The 20,812-nt window shown below is 42.9% G+C and overlaps 1 protein-coding gene across 1 annotated transcript; it reads right to left on the bottom strand.

Annotated features, from left to right (window-relative positions):
• Positions 1–1,216: 1,216 nt before the first annotated feature.
• On the bottom strand, positions 1,217–15,441 carry LOC308265951 (adhesion G protein-coupled receptor F4-like; the record flags this gene model as incomplete). Its single annotated transcript, XM_080699979.1, has 8 exons — positions 1,217–1,264; positions 3,408–3,467; positions 3,903–3,944; positions 6,156–7,541; positions 9,767–10,012; positions 12,535–12,686; positions 14,446–14,500; positions 15,355–15,441. 8 exons carry the CDS (start codon positions 15,439–15,441, stop codon positions 1,217–1,219), a joined length of 2,076 nt encoding a protein of 691 aa, XP_080556105.1.
• Positions 15,442–20,812: the final 5,371 nt, after the last annotated feature.

Raw genomic sequence — 20,812 nt, 5'->3', positions numbered from 1 at the left:
TGAGCCTGCAATCATGCCTCTGAGACCTGGCATCCTTCCCCGTCCGCCATCGGCACTGTCTCATGACCGTCTCAGGTCTAGAAAAACAATCTTGACCTGAGATTACTGGGCTAAAAGGAGCTTCCAAGCACAGTGGAAGCCTGGGTTCTAATTTCAAGTCCAGGTCTGACCTCCTAAACTCTTTTTTATTTTTTCCTGTACTGGGGATGGAACCGAGGGGCATTCTACCTCCAAGCTATACCCCCAGTCCTATAAAGTCTTCCTTCTCCACACGATTAGAAGTATCCTCATCTGCTAATAAAGTGGAATTAAGGTATCAGAGCACAGTGGACAGCAAAGGAGGCCCCGCCTCAGCATAGGTTCAGAGACATCACCCTCTCACGGAGGGCAGAAAATACAAGTGCGCTTAAGATCTGGTCAAGTGAGTGGGGTGCGTACTTGGGAGACAGAGACTGCAGGATTGCAGGTTCAAGGACAGCCTCAGCGACTATGCAAGGTGCTCAGCAACCTAGTGAGGCCCTGTTTCAAAATTCAAAAAATTAGCTGGGCATAGTAGCTCACTCTGGTAATTCCAGCATTCGGGAGGCTGAGACAGGAAGATCAGGGTTCGCGGCCAGCCTCAGCTACTTAGTGAGGCCCTCTGCAACTTAGTGAGACCCTGTTTCAAAATAAAGAATACAAAATAGGGCTGGGGGTGTAGCTCCGAGGTAGAATGCTCCTGGGTTCCATCCCCAGCAAGGGAGAGAGAGGGGGGGGGGAGGGGAAGAGGAAGAGGAGAGGAGAGGAGAGGAGAGGAGAGGAGGGGGAGAGGGGGAGAGAGGAGAGAGAAGAAGGAGGAGGAGGAGGAGGAGGGGGAGGAGGAGGAGGAGGAGGAGGGAGGAGAGAGGAGAGAGGAGAGAGAGAAAGAAGAAGAAGGAGGAGGAGGAGGAGGAGGGGAGGGAGAGAGGGAGGGAAGGAAAGAAAAAGGAAAAGATCTGATCATGTAAACTCAGATGATGCTAATGCCGTTTTGAAGGAAAACATATGCAATCTTATTTATTTATGTGCCGGACAATAAAGAAAGTGTCTACTTGCTGAAGCACGTGTTCCCTGCTCCCGCTCCTCCTCACTCTAGCCCCATGCAGCAGGGGAGAGCACTCCCAAGAGACGCCGAGTGGCTCAGGTCAACTTGCAGGTGAAGTTTCTTCTTGAGTTTTTAATACTCACATTTTCATCCTCAACGATTCATTAACTTAGATCCATTGTTTGGACTTAACGATGCAATCTAAATGGAGGGAAAGTAATAGAAGTGAGAATAAGTAATGATGCTTGTCTATGTAGAGCCTGCCCCGAGGTAAACACGTGAAAATGACGACATAAAGCAAAATCCTCAAAGTGGTACAGCTGCAAAGAATTAAATTGTCATATTTTCCTGAATTAAATATTACAAGTGAATAAAATATAAAATATTTTTATATTTATTTATAATAATATTATTATAAATAAATAATATATAAAATATTATTTTATGATTTGCTAAATGTAAAAAGAAATGAAACTTACTAATAAAGCTATGACATGTTTAATCGGTCAGAAGAAAAGTTCCAATTTAAGACATGTTAAAAGGTGATTAAAAAAAAAAAAGAGCCTGGCGTGGTGGAGCACGCTTATAATCCCAGCATTTGGGAGGCTGAGACAGGAGGATCGCAGGTTCACAGACAGCCTCAGCTACTTAGTGAGATCCTTTGCAACTCAGTGAGACCCTGATTCAAAATAAAGAATAAAAAATAGGGCTCGGGGTGTACCTTGAAGGTAGAATGCCCCTGGGTTCAATCCCCAGGACCACAAAAAAAAAGGTGATAAAAATGGGTCATAGGAGGAACTCTAAATGAAGAAGGAGAAACCATAGGTAGGCAAATAAGGCGACCTAACTGAGAGGAATGGGAGGGGGAAGAAGAAAACTTTCTAATGTACATGATGTGCATTCACAAACATACCAAAGCCAATCACTAAGCCAAACATGAGAAGGAGGAAGGGGGAGGGGAGGATAGGAACTGGGGAAGAGCTGAATGGGTGGTGTGTGCAAGCCTGCCTCTACTATCTCTACCATCTCGTACCCCATTAAGATGTATGCACCAATAAAAAAAATTTTAAAGGTGCCAAAAATGCCCTTTTTTTTTTTTTTTTTTTTTTTTTGGTGGTACTGGGGATGGAACCCAGGACATTCTACCTCTGAGCTACACCCCAGCCTATTTTTTATTCTTTATTTTGAAACAGGGTCTCACTGAATTGCAGAGGGCCTCACTAAGTAGCTAAGGCTTTCCTTCCGTGAACCCTGATCCTCCCGTCTCAGCCTCCCAAATGCTGGGATTATAAGCGTGCGCCACCACTCCCGGCTGATGGCCTTTTAAACTAATGAAATGTGGTACTGAACAGCACACTCAGTACCAGCTAAACATATATGCTAGTTCTTGGTGCATCCAGAAAGTCTGTCTGTTTTCAAGGAAGTAGCTCTTGTGAGGATCTATTGGTTGAACAAATAACTTCTAATTAATATAGCAATGTTGGCAACTTTAGTTGGTGCCTTAAAAAAACAGATGGCCAGATCAGAAGTCTTAAGATCTATCAGTACATCAATTCTCCAAGGAATCAGGCCTACTAAAATAAGCCCTGGACAAGGAGACTGGGAAGCTATTTTTAAGACAATTGGGTTCACCTGTGACTCTGCTTATGCTGGAACAGACACATTAACTGGGTGACCTTGTGCACACTCCATCTCTACTCTGGGCCTCAACTTCCTTCCTATAAGCTGAGTGGATTGGGTCAGGCATGGGGGTGCATTCCTGCAGTAACAGTACTTGGGAGGCTGAGAGAGGAAGGTTAGCAGGTTCCAGGCCAGGCTCTGCAACTTAGCAAGACTCAGCAACCTAGTGAGACCTGGTTTCAAAAAGAAAAATTAAAAGGGCTGAGAATATAGCTCTGAGATAGAACATTTCTGGATTCAATCCCCAGTATCTCACACAGACACACACACACACACACACACACACACACACACACAGTAGATTGGACTAGACTATGCTTTTTAACTCAACATTCCAGCTTTTGCCTTCTATATATCCATAATCCTGGATTCACCTAGCCCTCTCTCAATAAACCCAAATGCCAAGCTTAAATACATCCAGTGTGCAAAATTCTTCCACAGGGTATATCCTGCTGACCTTTGGTTTTAGCAGTATACGCTGAATTTGTCAAAATGGAGAAATGAGTCGAATGAAACGTGTTCTGCTGATTATTTCCACTCACAATACTAAATTCTGAGCTATACTATTGGTCCCTGCATGACTGAGCAGGACAGAGACCATCCAGCATGTGTGTGTGTGTGTGTGTGTGTGTGTGTGTGTGTGGACTAAAAAGGAGAGTCTTACCTCTGCTGCCCTCGATTTCCCCTTGAGTGAAGACATCCTCATCCTCAGAGCATCTCTTATCTACAAAACAATGGCAGGGAGAAATGCCTCACAGATGCCGGAGGACACAGCCTTCCCAAGACCCAGGCTCGTGCCCTGCAACTTTGAGACCAGTCACCTTGGCAAAACCAACATTAGGTGGTTCAGCGCAGGCGTCTGGCAAGTAATGGGACTTGGGATGTGGATAAGAGTTGAAAAGTGGTTATATTTAGGATTAAGATTAAAACTGAAGCCCTGGTTTCTACTCTTTCAGCAACAATACTCACACACAGCCTCCTGCTGCTGTGATAAAGATGAAAAGGAAACGAATACAGTTCTTTCCCACCCTGCCCCCCGTGGCAGATACCCCTGAACCAACCTCACAGACTCACCACCCTGGACTACGCCCCATGAAAATGGCTCGCCTCTAGGCTTCCATGGAACTCATTTGCAATGAAAGAAGCAAATTCAAATTACCTTATGATCCATAATGGTTCCGAACAGCAAGATGAAGAAACCCTGGGGTAAAATTCAACAGAACTGTGAGGAACCTCTTTTTCAAAACAGTATCCCAGCCATAACCATTTTTTTCTTATTTGGGGGGGATTGAGCCCAGGGCTATTCTACCTCCCAGCTATACCCTCAGCCCTACACTTTACTCTATATTTTGGAACAAAGTTTCACTATATTGGGGAGGGCCTCACTAAGTAGCTGAGGCTGGTCGTAACTTGGGATCCTCCCGCTTCAGCCTCCCAACTATTGGGATTACAAACGTGCACCACCGCGCCCATCTCAACTGCGACTTCGTGGTTCTAGATAACTTCTAGAGCAGGAATTAGACATTAGAAACGTGTTTCCACTGGTGCAGATAATGCATTGAAGGATCCAGGCATGGTGGCGCACACTTGCCATCCCAGTACTTGGGAGGCTGAGATAGGAGGATTACAGATTTGAGGCCACCTTTGGCAATTTAGCAAGGTCCTTAGCAACTTAACAAGACCCTATTTCTAAATAAATAAATAAATAAATAAACAAATAAACACATACCTCAGAGTTTAGAATGCCCCTGAGTTCAATCCCCAATAGCACACACCCACACACACAAAAACACTGATACACACACACTAAAAAACACTTATTGGATGACAAAAAATGTATGTTAAATGTGAGTCTGAGAAAAGAGGATTGCATATAACTGAAAGTGTTGCATATTTTTATATAAAAAATATAAATTATCTGAAAAAGGAAAAGAGCAAAACTTTCTGGGGTTTAATTAAATTGTGAAGTAAGAAAGAGGATGAGATCATTGGTTACTAGAGTAACTTCAAGAGTGGGGAAATTTATGTGAATCTAAAAGGTTTTTATTTCCAAGAAAACAAAAGACCTTTAAATAACAGATTTCTCTTTAAAGTTATGCAATAGGAAGAGTGAAATAAATGTACTCTACAGTTATTAAAGAATTCTGAATAAAATACATGCGAGATCTACATTGGAATATCTTTAAAGTCTATTCTGTCTTTTGTATCTTGAAGTCAAATAGAGTAACAGTGACATGGTAATAGAAATACTTAGCCACCTTATTAAATAGGTAAATTTATATCACTTAAAGCAGGAGTTGAAACTTTTTCCTGCAAAAAGCCAGATAGTAATTTAGGCTTTGCAGCCTTTACTGGCTCTGCCACAAAGTGTTCAGATGTGCCACTGTGGCTCAAAGGTAGCCACAAGGAAACATAAACACACTCAGGACTGTGTTCCAGCAAAACCCTATTGACACAAACAGGCAGCGGACATAGTTTGCCAATCCCCAAATGAAAGTGTAGTAAGACCGTGGGGTTGCCAGCTTCTCTGTTAGTCATAGGTATGGGAAACAATCTGGCTAATGGAAGCCTTCTAAAAGTGCAAATTTAGTAGAAATAGGGAGTAAAACAACTTTTAGAAAGACAGTCTTGCCAATCCAAGCATCTTAGGATGGGTGAGGAGGACAGGATCCTTCTCAAACACATCTCTTTATTTTACAGATGGGAAAATTGAGATCGAGAAAAGAGTAACCTTCTCAAGAGCAAGTCACGAATTACAATTTGCGTTTATCTCACAGGGAAGAGCAGGGACTCGGTATTAGACTCGGTGACTGTCCCCAAGTGAGTGTCCAAGTCTGTCACTACTGAAAAATCACTAGCTCCCAAGTTCCCAAGCCACTGGAAAAGGGAAAAAAATGAGGCGTGATGTGATCGCACCTTTGCATATCCCTGTCCAAAGAAGGGTCCTCTTTCAGAGAAGGTTAACTTTTTTTTTTTTTTTTTTTGGTGGTACTGGGGCTCCTGGAAGCCCTTCTACCTCCAGGATACACTCCCAGACCTATTTTATACTTTTTTTTATGCGGAAACAGGGTCTCTTAAGCCAGTGCGGCTGGCTTCCAACGTGCGCGATCCTCCCGTCTCCGCCTCCCAAGCGCGGGGATTACAAGAGTGCGCCACCACGCCCGGCTGAGAAGGTTAACTTCTGACATTGAAATTTTAGAAGACCTGGAGACAGGTGGATCAGTGAGGAGAGAGAAAAGGAGATCCCCACCTCTTTGGCCTGATTAGCTAAATCCAACCTGACAATCAATCGGGTTGAGAGAAGCCACAGCCAAATACCCCTAAGAACATTTTGTGTCCTATAATTTAAAAGCATAGCTATTTTTGTTATGGTCTAGCCAGAATTACATGGAGACGCCCTCTTGAGACTTACCTGGAAAGCGTTGAGCAGGGCAAAGATGACGTGGTATACGAAGGCCGTGCCTTCCATGAGAGTCATTATCCCAAAGCCCCAGGTCAGTCCCAGCAGTGGGGTGAGAATGGCGACATTTTTGATGATCCTCATAATTATGGCCATATCCTGAGACTTGGAACTGCCAATCGAGGGCCTCTGTGTGTTGAGGGCCACAACCAAAACCACCAGAATATTCACGGCCACAATGACCAAGGCCGGGACGGCAAATGCAAAGAGGGCTTTGCTGTTGTCCCAGTTGAGCCAGCAGGCATCGGGCCTCACGTAGCCTTTCTCTGGCTCCGTGACAGCCACCGTGGTGACGGCAATAACCAGCGGACACCCGTAGCCAATGACAAAGCCAATGGCCATCATGCGGGACTTCACCATCCTCTGGAAAATGACCAGGATCCCATAGATGATGAGCAGGGCTTTGAAGAGCATCCAGAAAAACAGAGAGAGGTAGAAAAAGTGACAGAAGAAGGTCACTGCCACACACCATCTGTAGTCCTGGCCCTTCCTGTTAAAGTTGGAGCCTACGATGAACCACACGTCAGCGATCAGCAGGGACGTCGCGATGTTCACGATGCACACGTGGCGCATGTAGGATATCTCCGTCACCACCACGCGCGACCAAACCGTGGCTTCCACGATCAGGCAAAGGACCAAGCTGAGGATGGAGACGCTGAGCCCGATGCAGGTGATGTAGTCCAGGACTCTGTCCATCGCGGACTGGGGGGACATCAGGATGGAGAAAGACATCACCGCATTGGTGTAGTTGCAGCGACACTTAGCTCTGTTGGTGACGTCCAACGTTGTCTCACACGCTGATTCCTCCCATCGCCTTTTCCTGGAGTGCCAGCCCACGCACTGGGCCCTGGCATGTCGGGACTTATTGATTTTTTCAAAGGTGAGTAAGATCTCTTTCAGGCTTTCTGGCAAAAGCACGGAAAGGACCAGACCATTGATGAGCCTGGAGAGACTCGCATTTGGCAGGTGGGCTTCGTTCAGAATGGCCCCCAAGGTGGGAAAAGCCAGGCTGACGGCCTGGGAGGTGCCCCGCGGGGGCAGCTTCCGCAGCTCCCGCCTGGGGATTTCTATGATTCCTGAGATATTCTCTGTTGTATTCTTCCTCGTGCCCGTGGAGAAATTAAAGCTCTTCTCCGTGGTGTTGTGGGTGAGGTGAAAGCCTTTCGTCTGGATGAAGAGTTCATCCACCACGTCCTCCGACTCACTGTGGACACGGAGTCGCCCTGCAAACCAGGTCACTGACTGCAAGAAATCTGCGCTGACGTTTTTATCAGGAATAAAAGCCCAGTTGGAAAGGGCTGCCGTGTCTAAGATGTGGTTGGCCACCTCGCCATAGCTCTGCAATGGAGAAAAGGCCCATTACTCTGCAGAATCTACCCCCCAAATCAGAGATTTCTAAAGACCTAACCCTCTGATCTTAGTCAACATCTTGTCCTTCAAACTCCCCAGGTGTTGGGTATTAGAACCTCATATTAGTAAGGCTTAGAATTCTAAAGATCTATCTGGTCTTATTTAATGTATTTCTTTTCAAATTCTCTGTATACAGACACTAGAACCTCATGTTAGTAAGGCTTCACACAGGACAAAGAATTAAAAGTGCGTGTGTGTGTGTGTGTGTGTGTGTGTGTGTGTGTGTGTGTGTGTGTGTAAATATTGATAGTGATAATATACATCTAAGTTTCCCTGCTTTTTTGCTGTACCCAAGGCAGTATTCCTAAACTACAGGGCATTGAAACTAGGTTTCCCATGAGATATAAATCATTGTTTCACAAACATGGTAGATGTTATAATAATCCAAGCCAAGAAATAATGCATAGGTACACCATAATATACAGAAATAATACAGGCATGCCATCTCTATCTTTAAATAATAAGTACTAATGTTTATCAGCTCAGGAAAGGCCCTGAAAATCCTGCCATGGGAAACTTAACTTCGTTGGACTCAGAACTTCTATGACTGCTGCCCTGCAGATTTTCCTTTTAAAAACGAGACCTTCACTAGAAAAGAGAGTTTTGAATGTTCTCTCCACAAAGAAATGATAAATGTTTGAGGCGATAGATATGTTAAGTACCCTGATTTGATCATTGCATGATGTATAGATGTATCAAAATATTACACGGTATCCCCTAAATATGTGCAATTATTACATGTTAAAAACAAAACAAGCCGGGCGTGGTGGCGCACGCTTTGTAATCCTCACGCTTGGGAGGCGGAGACAGGAGGATCTCGCAGGTTTGAAAACAGCCCCACTGGCTTAAGAGACCCTGTTTCCAAATTTTCAAAAAGTATAAAAAATAGGTCTGGGAGTGTAGCCCGGAGGTATAAGGATTTCCAGGAACCTCAGCACCACCATAAATAAATAAATAAATAAATAAATAAATAAATAAATAAATAAATAAATAAATAAATAAGCCAGACATGATGGTGCATACCTGTAACCCCCAGTACTTGAGAGGCTGAAATACGAGGATCACAGTTTGGAAGCCAGCCTCAGAAACCTAGCAAGGCCCCAGAAGCTTAGCAAGACCCTGTTTAAAAATAAAAATAGGGCTGGTGGTGTAGATCAGAGGTAGAATCCCCCTGGGTCCTTGCCCCAAGACCACAAAAAAAATAAATAAAATTAAAAATGAGACTTCCAAGCTGAGCATGGTGACACGCACCTTTAATCCCAGTACTTGGGGAGAAGATTGGAGATTCAAGGCCAGCCTCAGCAACTTACTGAGACCTGTTTCAAAATAAAAAATAAAATAAAAAAATAGGGCTGGGAGTTTAGGTCAGAGGTAGAACACCCCTGAGTTCAATCCCCAGTACCAGAAAAAAAGAAAGAAAAGAGAAAAAGAAACCCCATTAACATTTCTCAGAATAGTTGTGTTCTTTTAGAACATAATTTTGTAAACAAAGTAAACTCAGTGCTGCTCACGGTAATCACAATGCATAAATGATCCTCTAAGCCAGGTGTACTGGTGTATGCTTATAATCACAGTATTTAGGAGGTTGAGATGGGGGATGACAGATTTGATCAGAACCTTAGTGAGACTCTTAGCAACTTTGCAAGACTCAATTTCAAAATAAAATATAAAAGGAATTGGGGGTGTAACTCAGAGGTAGAATGCCCCTGGGTTGAATCTCCAGACACACACACACACACACACACACACACACACACACACACCACATGATCCTCTAACTTCTTGAAAATTTCCATACAGTAGAATGAGTCAATATGTAAAACTGACATAAAATGCCTGCCTTTATTGTGGCTGTACTTTTTACCCTGAAAATTACATTTGAAACTCTTAAAGTACAAGATTTTAAGAAAACTATGGCCAGTGTTTAATGAAATTAATAAAGAAGCCGGGTGTGATGGTGCACATCTGTAATCACAATACTTGGGAGGCTGAGACCTGGGAATCAAAAGTTTGAGGCCAGTGTGTGGCACTTTGGTGAGACCCTATCTCAAAATAAAAAAAAATTAAAATGGCCAGGTGTGTATCTGAGTAGTAGAATCCCCCTGGGTCCAGTCCCCAGTACCACGTAAGAAAAAAAAAATTATAAAGAATACCTTCATTTTCTCTCGGGTAACATGGTCAGACAAGTCCATAGAAATATTTTTTAACAACCCAACTATAAATGCAATATTTCCAGATGTGGCTTCTGAGGCTTTCACAGCATCGATAATGCAGGCATAATCCAGGGGGCAGGTCCTGAGGATTCCTTGAGCCACGCTCTTAGGCTCGGGCGCTCGGAAGTCAAGAACGGCCAGAGGCATAGAAGATGCCACAGAAAGACGCGAGACACCAGTTGGGTCCTGGTTTAAAAAAAAATGTTCCATTAAAGAATGACTCAGTAACATGTGTCCAACTAAAGGAATGAAAATACAAGCAATCCTCATGAGAAAACCTAGAAAAGCAAAGGGTTCTAAAAAGGGCTTCAGTGCTGAGAAGTAGAGAAGGTGATGTGGTCACAGGCAGGCAGGGAGTGCCAACCCCATTCCACAGAAGTCGGATTCTGACCCTTCCTGCTGGAATTTGCTTTGGGGACAGTGGTTTTAATTCAAGTATTGTTATAACAAAACAACTGTCAGCCAGGCATAGTGGTACACCCTCCCAATCTCAGTACTTGGGAGGCGGAGACAGGAGGATAGCAGGTTCGTGGCTAGGCTCAGCTACTTAGTGAGACCCTCTATAACTTAGTCAGACCCCGTTTCAAAATAAGAATAAAAAAATGCCGGCCGTGGTGGTGCACGCCTGTAATCCCTGCGCTTGGGAGGTGGAGACAGGAGGATCGCGCTGGTTCGAAGCCAGCCTTGCTGGCTTAAGAGACTCTGTTTCCAAATAAAAAATATTAAAAAAAAAAAGATCTGGGAGTGTAACCCGGAGGTAGAAAGGTTTCCAGGAACCCCAGTACCACCAATAAAAAATAATAAGAATAAAAAATTGAGGCAGGCATGATGGTGCATACTTGTAATCCACCATTTGGAAGGCTGAAACAGGAGGATTGTGGTTCACAGACAGCCTCAGCTACTTAGTGAGGCCCTTTGCAACTCAGTGAGACCCTGTTTCAAGAAAAAGAGTAAAAATAAAAAATAGGGCTGGGGGTGTAGCTCAGAGGTAGAATGCCCCTAGATTCCACCCTCACAATTTCACACACACACATACACACAAAATTAATAATAATAATAATAATAATAATAATAATAATAATATAGGACTGGAGGTGTAGTTCAGATGTAGAATGTCTCTGGTTTCATCCCCAGTACTGGAAGAAAAAAAAAACTGTCTGTAGAGATGTGGGAAGATAAGGTGAATGGAATTCATTTAAAAGGGTGTTTGGAAGTTGACAGTTCAAACACCAAATGCCAAGGAATTACAATTTCAAAAGGTTTACAATTCAGAGGGATGAAATTATTAGCTCATTTCCTGGTGCTTTTTCCTCCAAATGTGACTTTGCATAAAGCAAAGCAATAATCGATCTTCTTTAATTCACTTTTGAAGGTCTTTGTAGTTGCAAGGACTATTATGTGATTGTCCAGGCTAAGTAACAGACTCCACCTGCAATCTCCGTATAAAACCTCTGTCAACATTGTAGGAGATACAGCGATTCTCGTGCTTCAGTAAGACTGGAGAGAATACAGAAAGAAGTTGCCACAGGGAAGAATATAAAATAGGAGATTCTCAAACTTGGCGCAGTGGTGCATGCCTGTCACCAGTACTTGGGAGGCTGAGACAAGGAGATCGCGTGTTTGAAGACAGCCTCAGCAACTAGTGAGATGATGTTTCCAAATAAAAAGTTAAAAATAGGACTGGGATGTACCTCAGGTGTAGAATGCCCTGCATTCAATCCCTAGGGCCACAAGGAAAATAAATAAAATAAAATAAAATAAGATATTCTCATTTCACTGATATTAAATTTTTCTCCCTCTGAATTACACATTTCCTCCCCTTCCTTTTTGTTTTCTTTCTTTTTTCTTTTTTATTCTTTAGTCAAGGGATTGGAAACTTTTTAAAAGATATCAAATTTAATTCTGAGTGTATTTATTTGATTAACTGATTAACATGAAAAGTGTACAAATCTACCTTTAAAACTTAAACTTAACCTCTAAGAAGCCATTTACCCCACGGTGTGAATGCGTTTCAAATATTTTGGGGGGTGGGGGAGGGAATCCTGAGAGGGAGAAAGAGAGTTGAGAGAAGTAAGAGTGGCTGAGCTGGGCAAGGTTGTGCGGGCCGATGATTCCAAAGCTTGGGAGGCTGAGACAGGAGGATCACAGGTTCAAGGACCGCCCCAGCAAGTAGTGAGACCTTCACAAACCTAGTGAGACCTTATTTTGAAACAAAAAATAAAAAGGGCTGGAGGTGAGCTCAAAGGTAGAATGCCCTGAGTTCAGTCCCCAGTACCATAAAAAGAAAGAAGGGGAGAGGAGATAAATACGGAAGAGAGGGAGAAGGAGGAAAAGTAGAAAGAAGAGGAGGAGGGAGAAGAACAAGAGGAGGAGGAGGAAGAAGAGGAGGAGGAGGAAGAAGAAGAGGAGGAGGAGGAGGAGGAGGAGGAGGAGGAGGAGGAGGTGGAAGAAGAAGAAGAAGAAGAAGAAGAAGAAGAGGAGGAGGAGGAGGAGGGAGGAGGAGGAGGAGGAAGAGGAGGAAGAGGAGGTGGAGGGGAAGGAGGGAGGAGAATACCTGAGTTTGTGTAAGAAGGGAAAGATAAAGAGACAAATTCTACCACCCACTCTTATAGGTTTTCCTAAATCCAGGTCTGAGACTCCATGCCATGCTAAACATCATTAAAACTGTCCCACCACCTCCTACCGCCAACAATATGCAAAAGCATCACCTCAAAGAGTGTTTTCACAGACAGACTTGTACATGTTTCCGTTGATTTTTGCCACTGCTTCTGATTACACGTAAATCCTATTTCTCCACGAAAGGGCCTAGCGCAGGGCTGGCTGCAGTTGGAAGATGAGGTGCAAGGCCCATGACATTTCTCTGAAAAGGGGAAATAAAAGTGAGTGAGAGACCAGGCGAGCATTTCCACACTTCGGTAGGTGCAGCTCCCCCATCCAGGGGCCACCCGGCCCCGGCCCACGAGGAAGAGCTGCAGAACTGACCACAGAACAGACCGTGGTGTCAGGACAGGTGCACCGGGCCCACAGAGGCAGGGAGAGGAGTCGCAGGGCTTAGCAGGAGCCCTGCAGCAAGATAGGAGGACAGGAAGGAAAGTCACAAGGGTCTTCGAATGCTGTGTGAGTGTGGAAACTACCAGAAAACAAGAGGGGTTTGTTTTTTGTTTGCTTTTTTGCATTTCTTTTCCTTTTTTTTTATTGGTGCGCTGCAGTCATACATCTTAATGATACACATCAGTCATTTAGCCCTTCCTATTGGAAGGATAGTTGAGAGCATGGAGCAGGGCACAGAGGGCTTTTCTACACAGAACTATATAAATGGAGTTGCCAGATGAAAATGTTAATGTTATGTTCAGACACTGTCAATTCCCATTGTTCAAGGGAATCTGGTTTTATAAAGTCACCATGAATACTACTAACTTGGCAAAGGCTAAACCGGTGCTCCTGGGGGTGTCTAGTTAGGTTTCTGCAAACTTCTGCTCAAAAAGACAAAGGTAACATGTAAGTTCATGGGCATGGCTATGCTCCAATAAGACTTCATGTTTACAAAAAGCAGTGGCAGGTCAAATTTGGACCAGGAATGGAGTGGATAAGTTTGAGACAGAGTCTAAGAATGGGGCTATTTAATTATTTCTAGAAAATTTGCTTTAAGATAGTGATAGTCTAATTGCAAGTAGTAGGCAATGCTGAGGACTATTCAAGTGTTGAAGTCAGAAAAATGAGGTGACCAGTTGGCTGAGAGTCACGGGCTGCACCCACATTTATTGGCTCGGACAGCCCAATAAACGGCTCCGTTTCCTGGGAAGGAGTCAAGTGAGTCCCCATTTTTCCTTGACATCTACCAAATCTACCAATTTTGCAAAGTAGTTAAGGGAAGTAGCTCTTGTTTCTCCATCCATTGATTAGAGATGGACGAGGCAGCATCTGGTCCATCACCTAGATCAGTGTGATCATAAATGCCCAATAAATGGTAACTGTCTTTCTCTCTTTTTCCCTTCCCAAGTCTATATCTATTTAGAGATGTATTTGCCACCAAAATTATACCTGGTTTTGGCTGTGTGGAATCCAGTTATCCCGGTATTTGGATGTGAGCCTTATTACCACTAGTAAGCACCTCCTCGGTTTCCTTCTCAGTTATTAGGAGTGACCAGTCTTACCATCCTAACTAAGACCTTGCAGTACCAGTGTTGCATGGAAGTACAGGGAAGGAAGGAAGGAAAGAAGGAAGGAAGGAAGGAAGGAAGGAAGGAAGGAAGGAAGGAAGGAAGGAAGGAAGGAATCTTTTCCTGTTCTGCCTTCTGCTAGCTCTTAATTTGAACAAGTTTATTTCTCCTTTGGGTTTGAAAATGGACATTCCTCTGCTACTCTAGAAAACACATAGATTTTGCTCACCTGCCTTCATTGTCTATACCATTGATAATGGTGCCATTGTAAAACACCACTACTGGTAAACAGGGAGAACTTATTAGAAATTGTGATTTAGTTGGAAGGTCTATGGTCCGAGGACATGCATGACATCTACCAAACCTATCAATTTTGCAAAGTAATTCCTTCTACTCCAGAGCCCTTCCTTTATCCTGCCCTGTCTCCAAACAAATGAAGATCATTCTACGAGCACATACCTTGAACCCTTCCAGTCTTTAGTTTCCCTTCAGAGTTTTGAAGTGTATCTTCATCCTAAAAGACATAATTCCCATAAGTCCCATACTGCAAGACTCTTCTCTTGAATATGAGAAAAATGGTAAATAAGATAAAATGGCCCAGGACTGGGGAGAAAACGGCAGCAGATCCATGTGATGGGATCCCAGACGCCTGCTGAAGAAAGCATAGATGCATAGATTCAAGCACAGACAGAGAACACACTGCCTCCAAAGAAGGCTAGAGCCTCGCTGTGGTCTCCTGTGCTCTGAAGATCTAGTTAGTGGATTGGGTACATCTCTTTAGAAAGTGTACAGGGAGAACATCAAAACTACAGTTACACCACCAAGCTGTTCTCTGCCTATATTAGCTGTAAAGGTGAAATGCAGCTGATGTGATCTTCCAACCACCAGCCTTTTATCCTTAGAAGGAAGAAATAGATACTCGTCCTAGAATTTGTTGCAATGATGGAATCACAGGTCCTGTATATCTATAAAGGGCAATAATTATTATCTTAAAAAACAAACCTCATATTACAGATAAGAAAATTAAAACTCAGATAAGTGCAAGAGCTTGTGTAACTAGTGAGAAGCAAAATTAAGATCTAGATCTAAATTATTCTCCTGCCCGCCTAGTACTTTCTCCTCTTCACAGCTGCCTGTCTGTGTTGTCCAAGGCTTGCAAAGTGATAATTCTACTGTACTGCCGCTCCCTGTGCAAGTCTCTGCCACCTCTTAACTCTGACTCTTTCTTTAGAAAGTTACTACTAACAAATTAAAATTTTAATTTTTTAAAATGTAATTAAAACTACAGGTTTTTTTGGCCAGGAATCCAGCCACCTAGGGGATCTGAGAGATTTCTCTTGGGATCACAAAGGGTTGGATCAAACTTACTTTTATGTGCACCTTGGGTCGATAGTGGGAACACTCTGTGGACAGAAAAAACACTAAACAGCAAACCATGGTGGCCTGGGACTTCATTTTTACATGTCAGGATCTTAACCTGCAACAGAGAAAGAAGAGAGTCCAGCTAAAGGTGATAACTTTACCTAACTAATAAATAACACAATACTTAGCCAACAACCAACTGAATAGTGAGGATGCTGTAAGATACCCACACCAAAACAATCGGCCATTGGGAAGGACAACTGTGTCCTCTTTCAACCCAGTAAATACATATATGTGTGTGTGTATGTGTGTGTGTGTGTGTGTGTGTGTGTGTTTATATGTTTATGTTATAGAGAGAGAGAAAGAGAAAGACTTACTCTCCACTCTTGACTTATCTACAAAAGGTGGAAACACCAGGAGAGATGTATGGTCAATAAAGTGTGGTTCTTTATTATTTGATCCACAAATTGTGATGGTGGTTGTTGTTGGTAGTGGGGGTTTTGTTTGCTTTTATTTTTAGTTATGTATTTGTGTGTGTGTGTGTGTGTGTGTGTGTGTGTGTGTGTGTGTGTTACTGGATATTGAATGCAAAGGCATCCTATCTCCCATCTACACTCCCAGTTCTTTTTATTTTTTAATTTGAAACAGGCTCTTGCTAGGTTACTGAGGGCTTCACTATGTTGCTAAGGCTGTCCTCCAGCCTACATTCCTCTTGTCTAAGCCTCCCAAGTACTGGGATAACAGCAGTACATCACCATGCCTGGCTTCCACAAGTTTTTTAAATAGTAACGTTTATCAAAAATGTATGTTTTCCAATCACTAGTCTCAGCACTCTTTATGCATTAATTCATTTAAGTGTATAATGAAAATCCTATTGCTATTTTCATTTAATTAATGGGAAAAATCAAGGCACAAAGAGTTTGGCAATTGTGAGTCCAAGGTCACGCAGGTAAAAAGTGGTAGACCCAAGAGTTCAACCCAGATGGTCCAGCTGGGGAGCTATTCTTAATTTCTCTAGCAGAGCCTCTCAGTGATACTATTGACATTTTGGATGGAGAAGTTTTTTTGTTGCTGAGGCTGTCCTGTGAGTTGCCCAGTGTTTAGCATCATCGGTGGCCTCAACCCAATAGATGCCAGTAGCATCTTCCCCAGGCTTGACAGCCAAACCTTCGTTAAATAAGCCCTAAAGGAGAAAATCCACCACCCCTCACCCCTACTGAGAATCATGAACTTTCCCCCTAGGGTTTGAAGATTAAGGTAAGTAACTTAAAGCAAAGTTAATATACATGATTGTCTATTACTAGAGCATCTTTAAGACTCCTTGTAATAGATAAATAAATGACTGCACAGGTGAAGGAGAGGAACAGGAAGATAACTCTCTGTCCTATTGCCATGATTTTGTTTCTTGCCTTTCCCTTAACATCTCCCAAAGCCAAATCTCCAAGAAAGTGTCATTACCACAGTTGACATTTGTCCACATATCACCCTGATCATCACCATGTCCCACAGATAGTAGCAGTTTAGACCCCTTATTGGTCACAAATTTCTCTTGAATGGTTTGAATGGTTTCTGGGAAGTACAGAAGTAGCCAAATGAAAATATCAGGATTTTGGACTTAGAGCTAGATTAAAACCACTTCTCCACCACTTATAAACTATTTGGTCTTTACTCCGCCTTTTTCTTTCATTTCCTAAGATTATGGGTGTTGATTCTTTCTCCCCATTCACACTTACCAGGTACCTTTTATTTGCCTGAAACTGTACCAGATCTTGGGGATACAAAAGAAAAGATGCTGTCCTTTCCACAAAGGGTATTCAGTGGGGACCACACACAATGCCAGCCAACAGTGAGAAGAGGGATCATCTGCACCTTGCCTGGAACAAGCCAGGCAGAGTATAAGCCCTAAGCAACCCTCAACTCCCTTGTGCTTTAAGGGCGGGGGGCAGTGATCTAACTATGATCTATCAATACTCACGAGGCTATCTGTGGCCAGCAAGCAGGCAAAACTCACTGATCTGGCATTGGGCCCTCCCTAAGGGTCTAATCACCTTTCCTAAGAGAAATTCAAAGATGGACGTTCACAAAGCCAGGGAGCCCATGGGCGAAATGGTGAGCCACAGGCACTTACGGGAAGGCTTGGAATTGTCTTTGAGTTTAAAGTTCCTAGAATTTTTATTTACAACATCACCTTGTAGAGCAAGTCTGAGCAGAGAAAAGACACCATGGTAGAATGGCAGGTAAAATGTTGTAATGAATTTGCATAGATGTGGGCATTGTATATACAGAATTCATGATCTTACCTGGTGGGTGGACAGAAATTCTCATGTCTGTAGTAAAGTGGTGGGTGGGCCCTCTAAGAAATTTGGAATATGAATATTATCAAAGGTAGATATTTAACCCATCCTTATGAAAGAAATGAATTTAAAAGCCAGTATAAATTGTCTTCAAAGTATCCATGAGTTTTGCACACACACACACACACATACACACACACACACACACACACACACACACACGTTTTTTTTTTTATTTGTTTGTTTGGTTTTTTTTTGCAGTACTGGGGATGGAACCAAAGGCATTCTACCTCCGAGCTACACCCTCAGCCTTATTTTTTACTCTTTATTTTAAAACAGGGTCTCACTGAGTTGCAAAGAGCCTCACTAAGTAGTAGCTGAGGCTGTCTGTGAACTGTGATCCTCCTGTCTCAACCTCCCAAATGCTGGGATTATAAGCATGCGCCACCACATCTGGCCATACTTTTAAATATTTTTTTTTACTATGGCACAATAAGAAACAGATCTAAGCTGGGCATTGTGGTGTGCACTAGTAATCCCAGTACTTGGGAGACTGAGACAGGAGGATCCGGTTTCCAGACAGCCTCAACTTCTTAGTGAGACCCTCCACAATTTAATGAGACTCTGTTTCAAAATAAAGAATAAAAAATAAGGCTGGGGGTGTATCTTGGAGGTAGAATGCCCCTGGGTTTAATCCCCAGCACCATAAAATAAAAAGATCTTGAGTTATGTACATACACATCCTACTCAGTAAGCTGTCCAGATGCATGCATATAGCGATCTCCACACAATTCACAATTGCCAAACTATGGAACCAGCCAAGATGTTCATTAACAGATGAACAGATTACAAAACAATGAAATATGTACACAGTGGAATTTTACTCAGCCACATAGAAGAACAAAATTACATCATTTGCAGGGAAATTATTGGAACTGGAGGACATTATGCTAACTGGGATTAGTCAGTCACAAAAACTAAGAAAAGCTGGTGCTCTTCCTAATATGCAGAAGGTAGGTGATAGGTCAGGTCCCTCCTTTCCCCCATGGGACCCCGCAGTGGGGACAGGAGGTGGAACCCCAGGAGCCAGAGCAGAGCTGTCATGATACTGCAGGTGTCCCGAGACTCCAAACATCGCGAGACAGACTCCAGGCATCGCGAGACTCTGGATGTCGAGAGAAGCGTTCCCACACTGCTAGCCCCACCCCAAACCCCTTCTTTAAACATCAGTGCTTCCACTCTACTGCACAACTCTGCTGACTGCATGGCTCATTGGTCCCTTTCCCCACGGTCGGCAGACCTCGCCCAAAGTCCCTGGATTTAATTAAAGCAGCTTTTTTGATAACTTGGCTGGTGTTTACCTCCTTCACAACTCCCCAGCTCAAGTTCAATGTTACAGTAAGGAGAAAAAGGGCCATAGGCAGAACTCAAGAAAAGGGAGGAGAAATCATAGATGAGCAAATAAGGCAACCTAACTGCGTGAGATGGGAGAGAGGAAGAGGAAAACTCCCCAATGTACATGATTTTCATTCACAAACATATCAAAGCCAATCTCTAAGCCAAACATGAGAAAGGAGGGGAGAAGGAACAGGGTGGGAACTGGGGAAGGTCTAAAGGAGTGATGTGTGCATGTATGCTTCTACCAGCTCACACCCCATTAAGATGTATGACTACAGTGCACCAATAGAAGAATAAATTAACCAAAATAAACAAAAATAAAAGTAAAAATATGTATCCTTTCTACCTGCAAGCAAGCTATTCTGGTAGATCCAATATTTTTATCTTAGATGTCACCCTATTCCATTTAATATTCTCTCAAAGACTGGCTGACAGCCACTGCATTAAATTCTTGAGCTTTGAATGGACTGTAGCCTACAATTTGAAAGACAGCAATACGGGCTATAAGGTTCATTTTCTTTCTTTTTTTCTTTTCTTTCTTTCTTTCTTTCTTTATTTATTTATTTATTTATTTTGTCATACTAGGGATGAACCCAGTGGCAGTCTACCTCTGAGATATACCCCAGCCTTATTTTTTATTGTTTACTTTGAAACAGGGTCTCACTAAGTAGCTGAGGCTGTCCGTGAACGAGATCCAGTCTTAGCCTCCCAAATGCTGGGATTACAAGCGTGTGCCACCACGCCCGGCTTTAAAAGGTTCATTTTCATTGTCAAGTTGGAAACTATTCATTCATTTTGTTAACATAGAAATTTTGATCCTTTCTCCTTGCTCTTCTTTATAATTTTAGAGAAATCTTCATCCCAAGGTATCCATGATCAGAGAGAAAAAACACCTACATTCATGACGAAATAATTGAACTGACACTGAGTGTAAATCTGGTCTCCTACTCTAGAAAACATGTTTGAAATACACACATGGTTTGTGGGGAAAAAAAAGAGGTCTTACAATTCAGAAATTCTGCCCACTCTACTCTTAGTAGGCAAACAATGGAAGTCTTAGGTATTTATGCTATTCAACTAAGACCTTGCATTTTTAAACTAGGATTGTATGGAGTATTGTTCTCATGAAAAACAAAAATATTCTGAGACCATTTATACTGGAAGAGGAGAACAAGGTGTATCACCACCACCACTGCAAACTCCATTCTGCCCCCAACACACACACACACACACACACACACACACACACACACACACACACCAAAGGTCCTAAGAATTCAGAAATCTTTTTCTTTCTTTTTTTTTTTTTTTTTTTCGGAGCTGGGGCTGGAACCCAGAGGCATTCGACCTCCGAGCTACACCCCCTGCCCAATTTTTTATTCTTTATTTTGAAACCGGGTCTCACTGAGTTGCAGAGGGCCTCACTAAGTAGCTGAGGCTGTCTACGACCCACGATCCTCCAGGCTCAGCCTCCCTAATGCTGGGATTACAAGCGTGTGCCACCATGCCCGGCTAAGAATTCAGAATTCTTATAGTTAAAAGACTATTCACCAGGATTAAACAAAATTACTTCATCATCCAAAATGTTTTGGGGAATTTAAAGCTTCTGTTCGACGAAAACGTGTCACATTGGAGGGAAAGAAATTCATCCATCAGACTCAGGCTTCCAGGCATCAGCTGGTGGCCACCCAAGGCCAACCCCTGTGCCAATATGTTCCTAGAAGATCTTCTTAAGTCACTTACAAAAGCTTGGGAAGAGAGTCAGGCGTGGC

This window comes from Muscardinus avellanarius, assembly GCF_963383645.1.
Source record: "Muscardinus avellanarius genome assembly, chromosome: 8".
In the NCBI taxonomy this organism is placed as follows: Eukaryota; Metazoa; Chordata; class Mammalia; order Rodentia; family Gliridae; genus Muscardinus; species Muscardinus avellanarius.
This window is presented reverse-complemented; position numbering and strand designations above follow the sequence as displayed.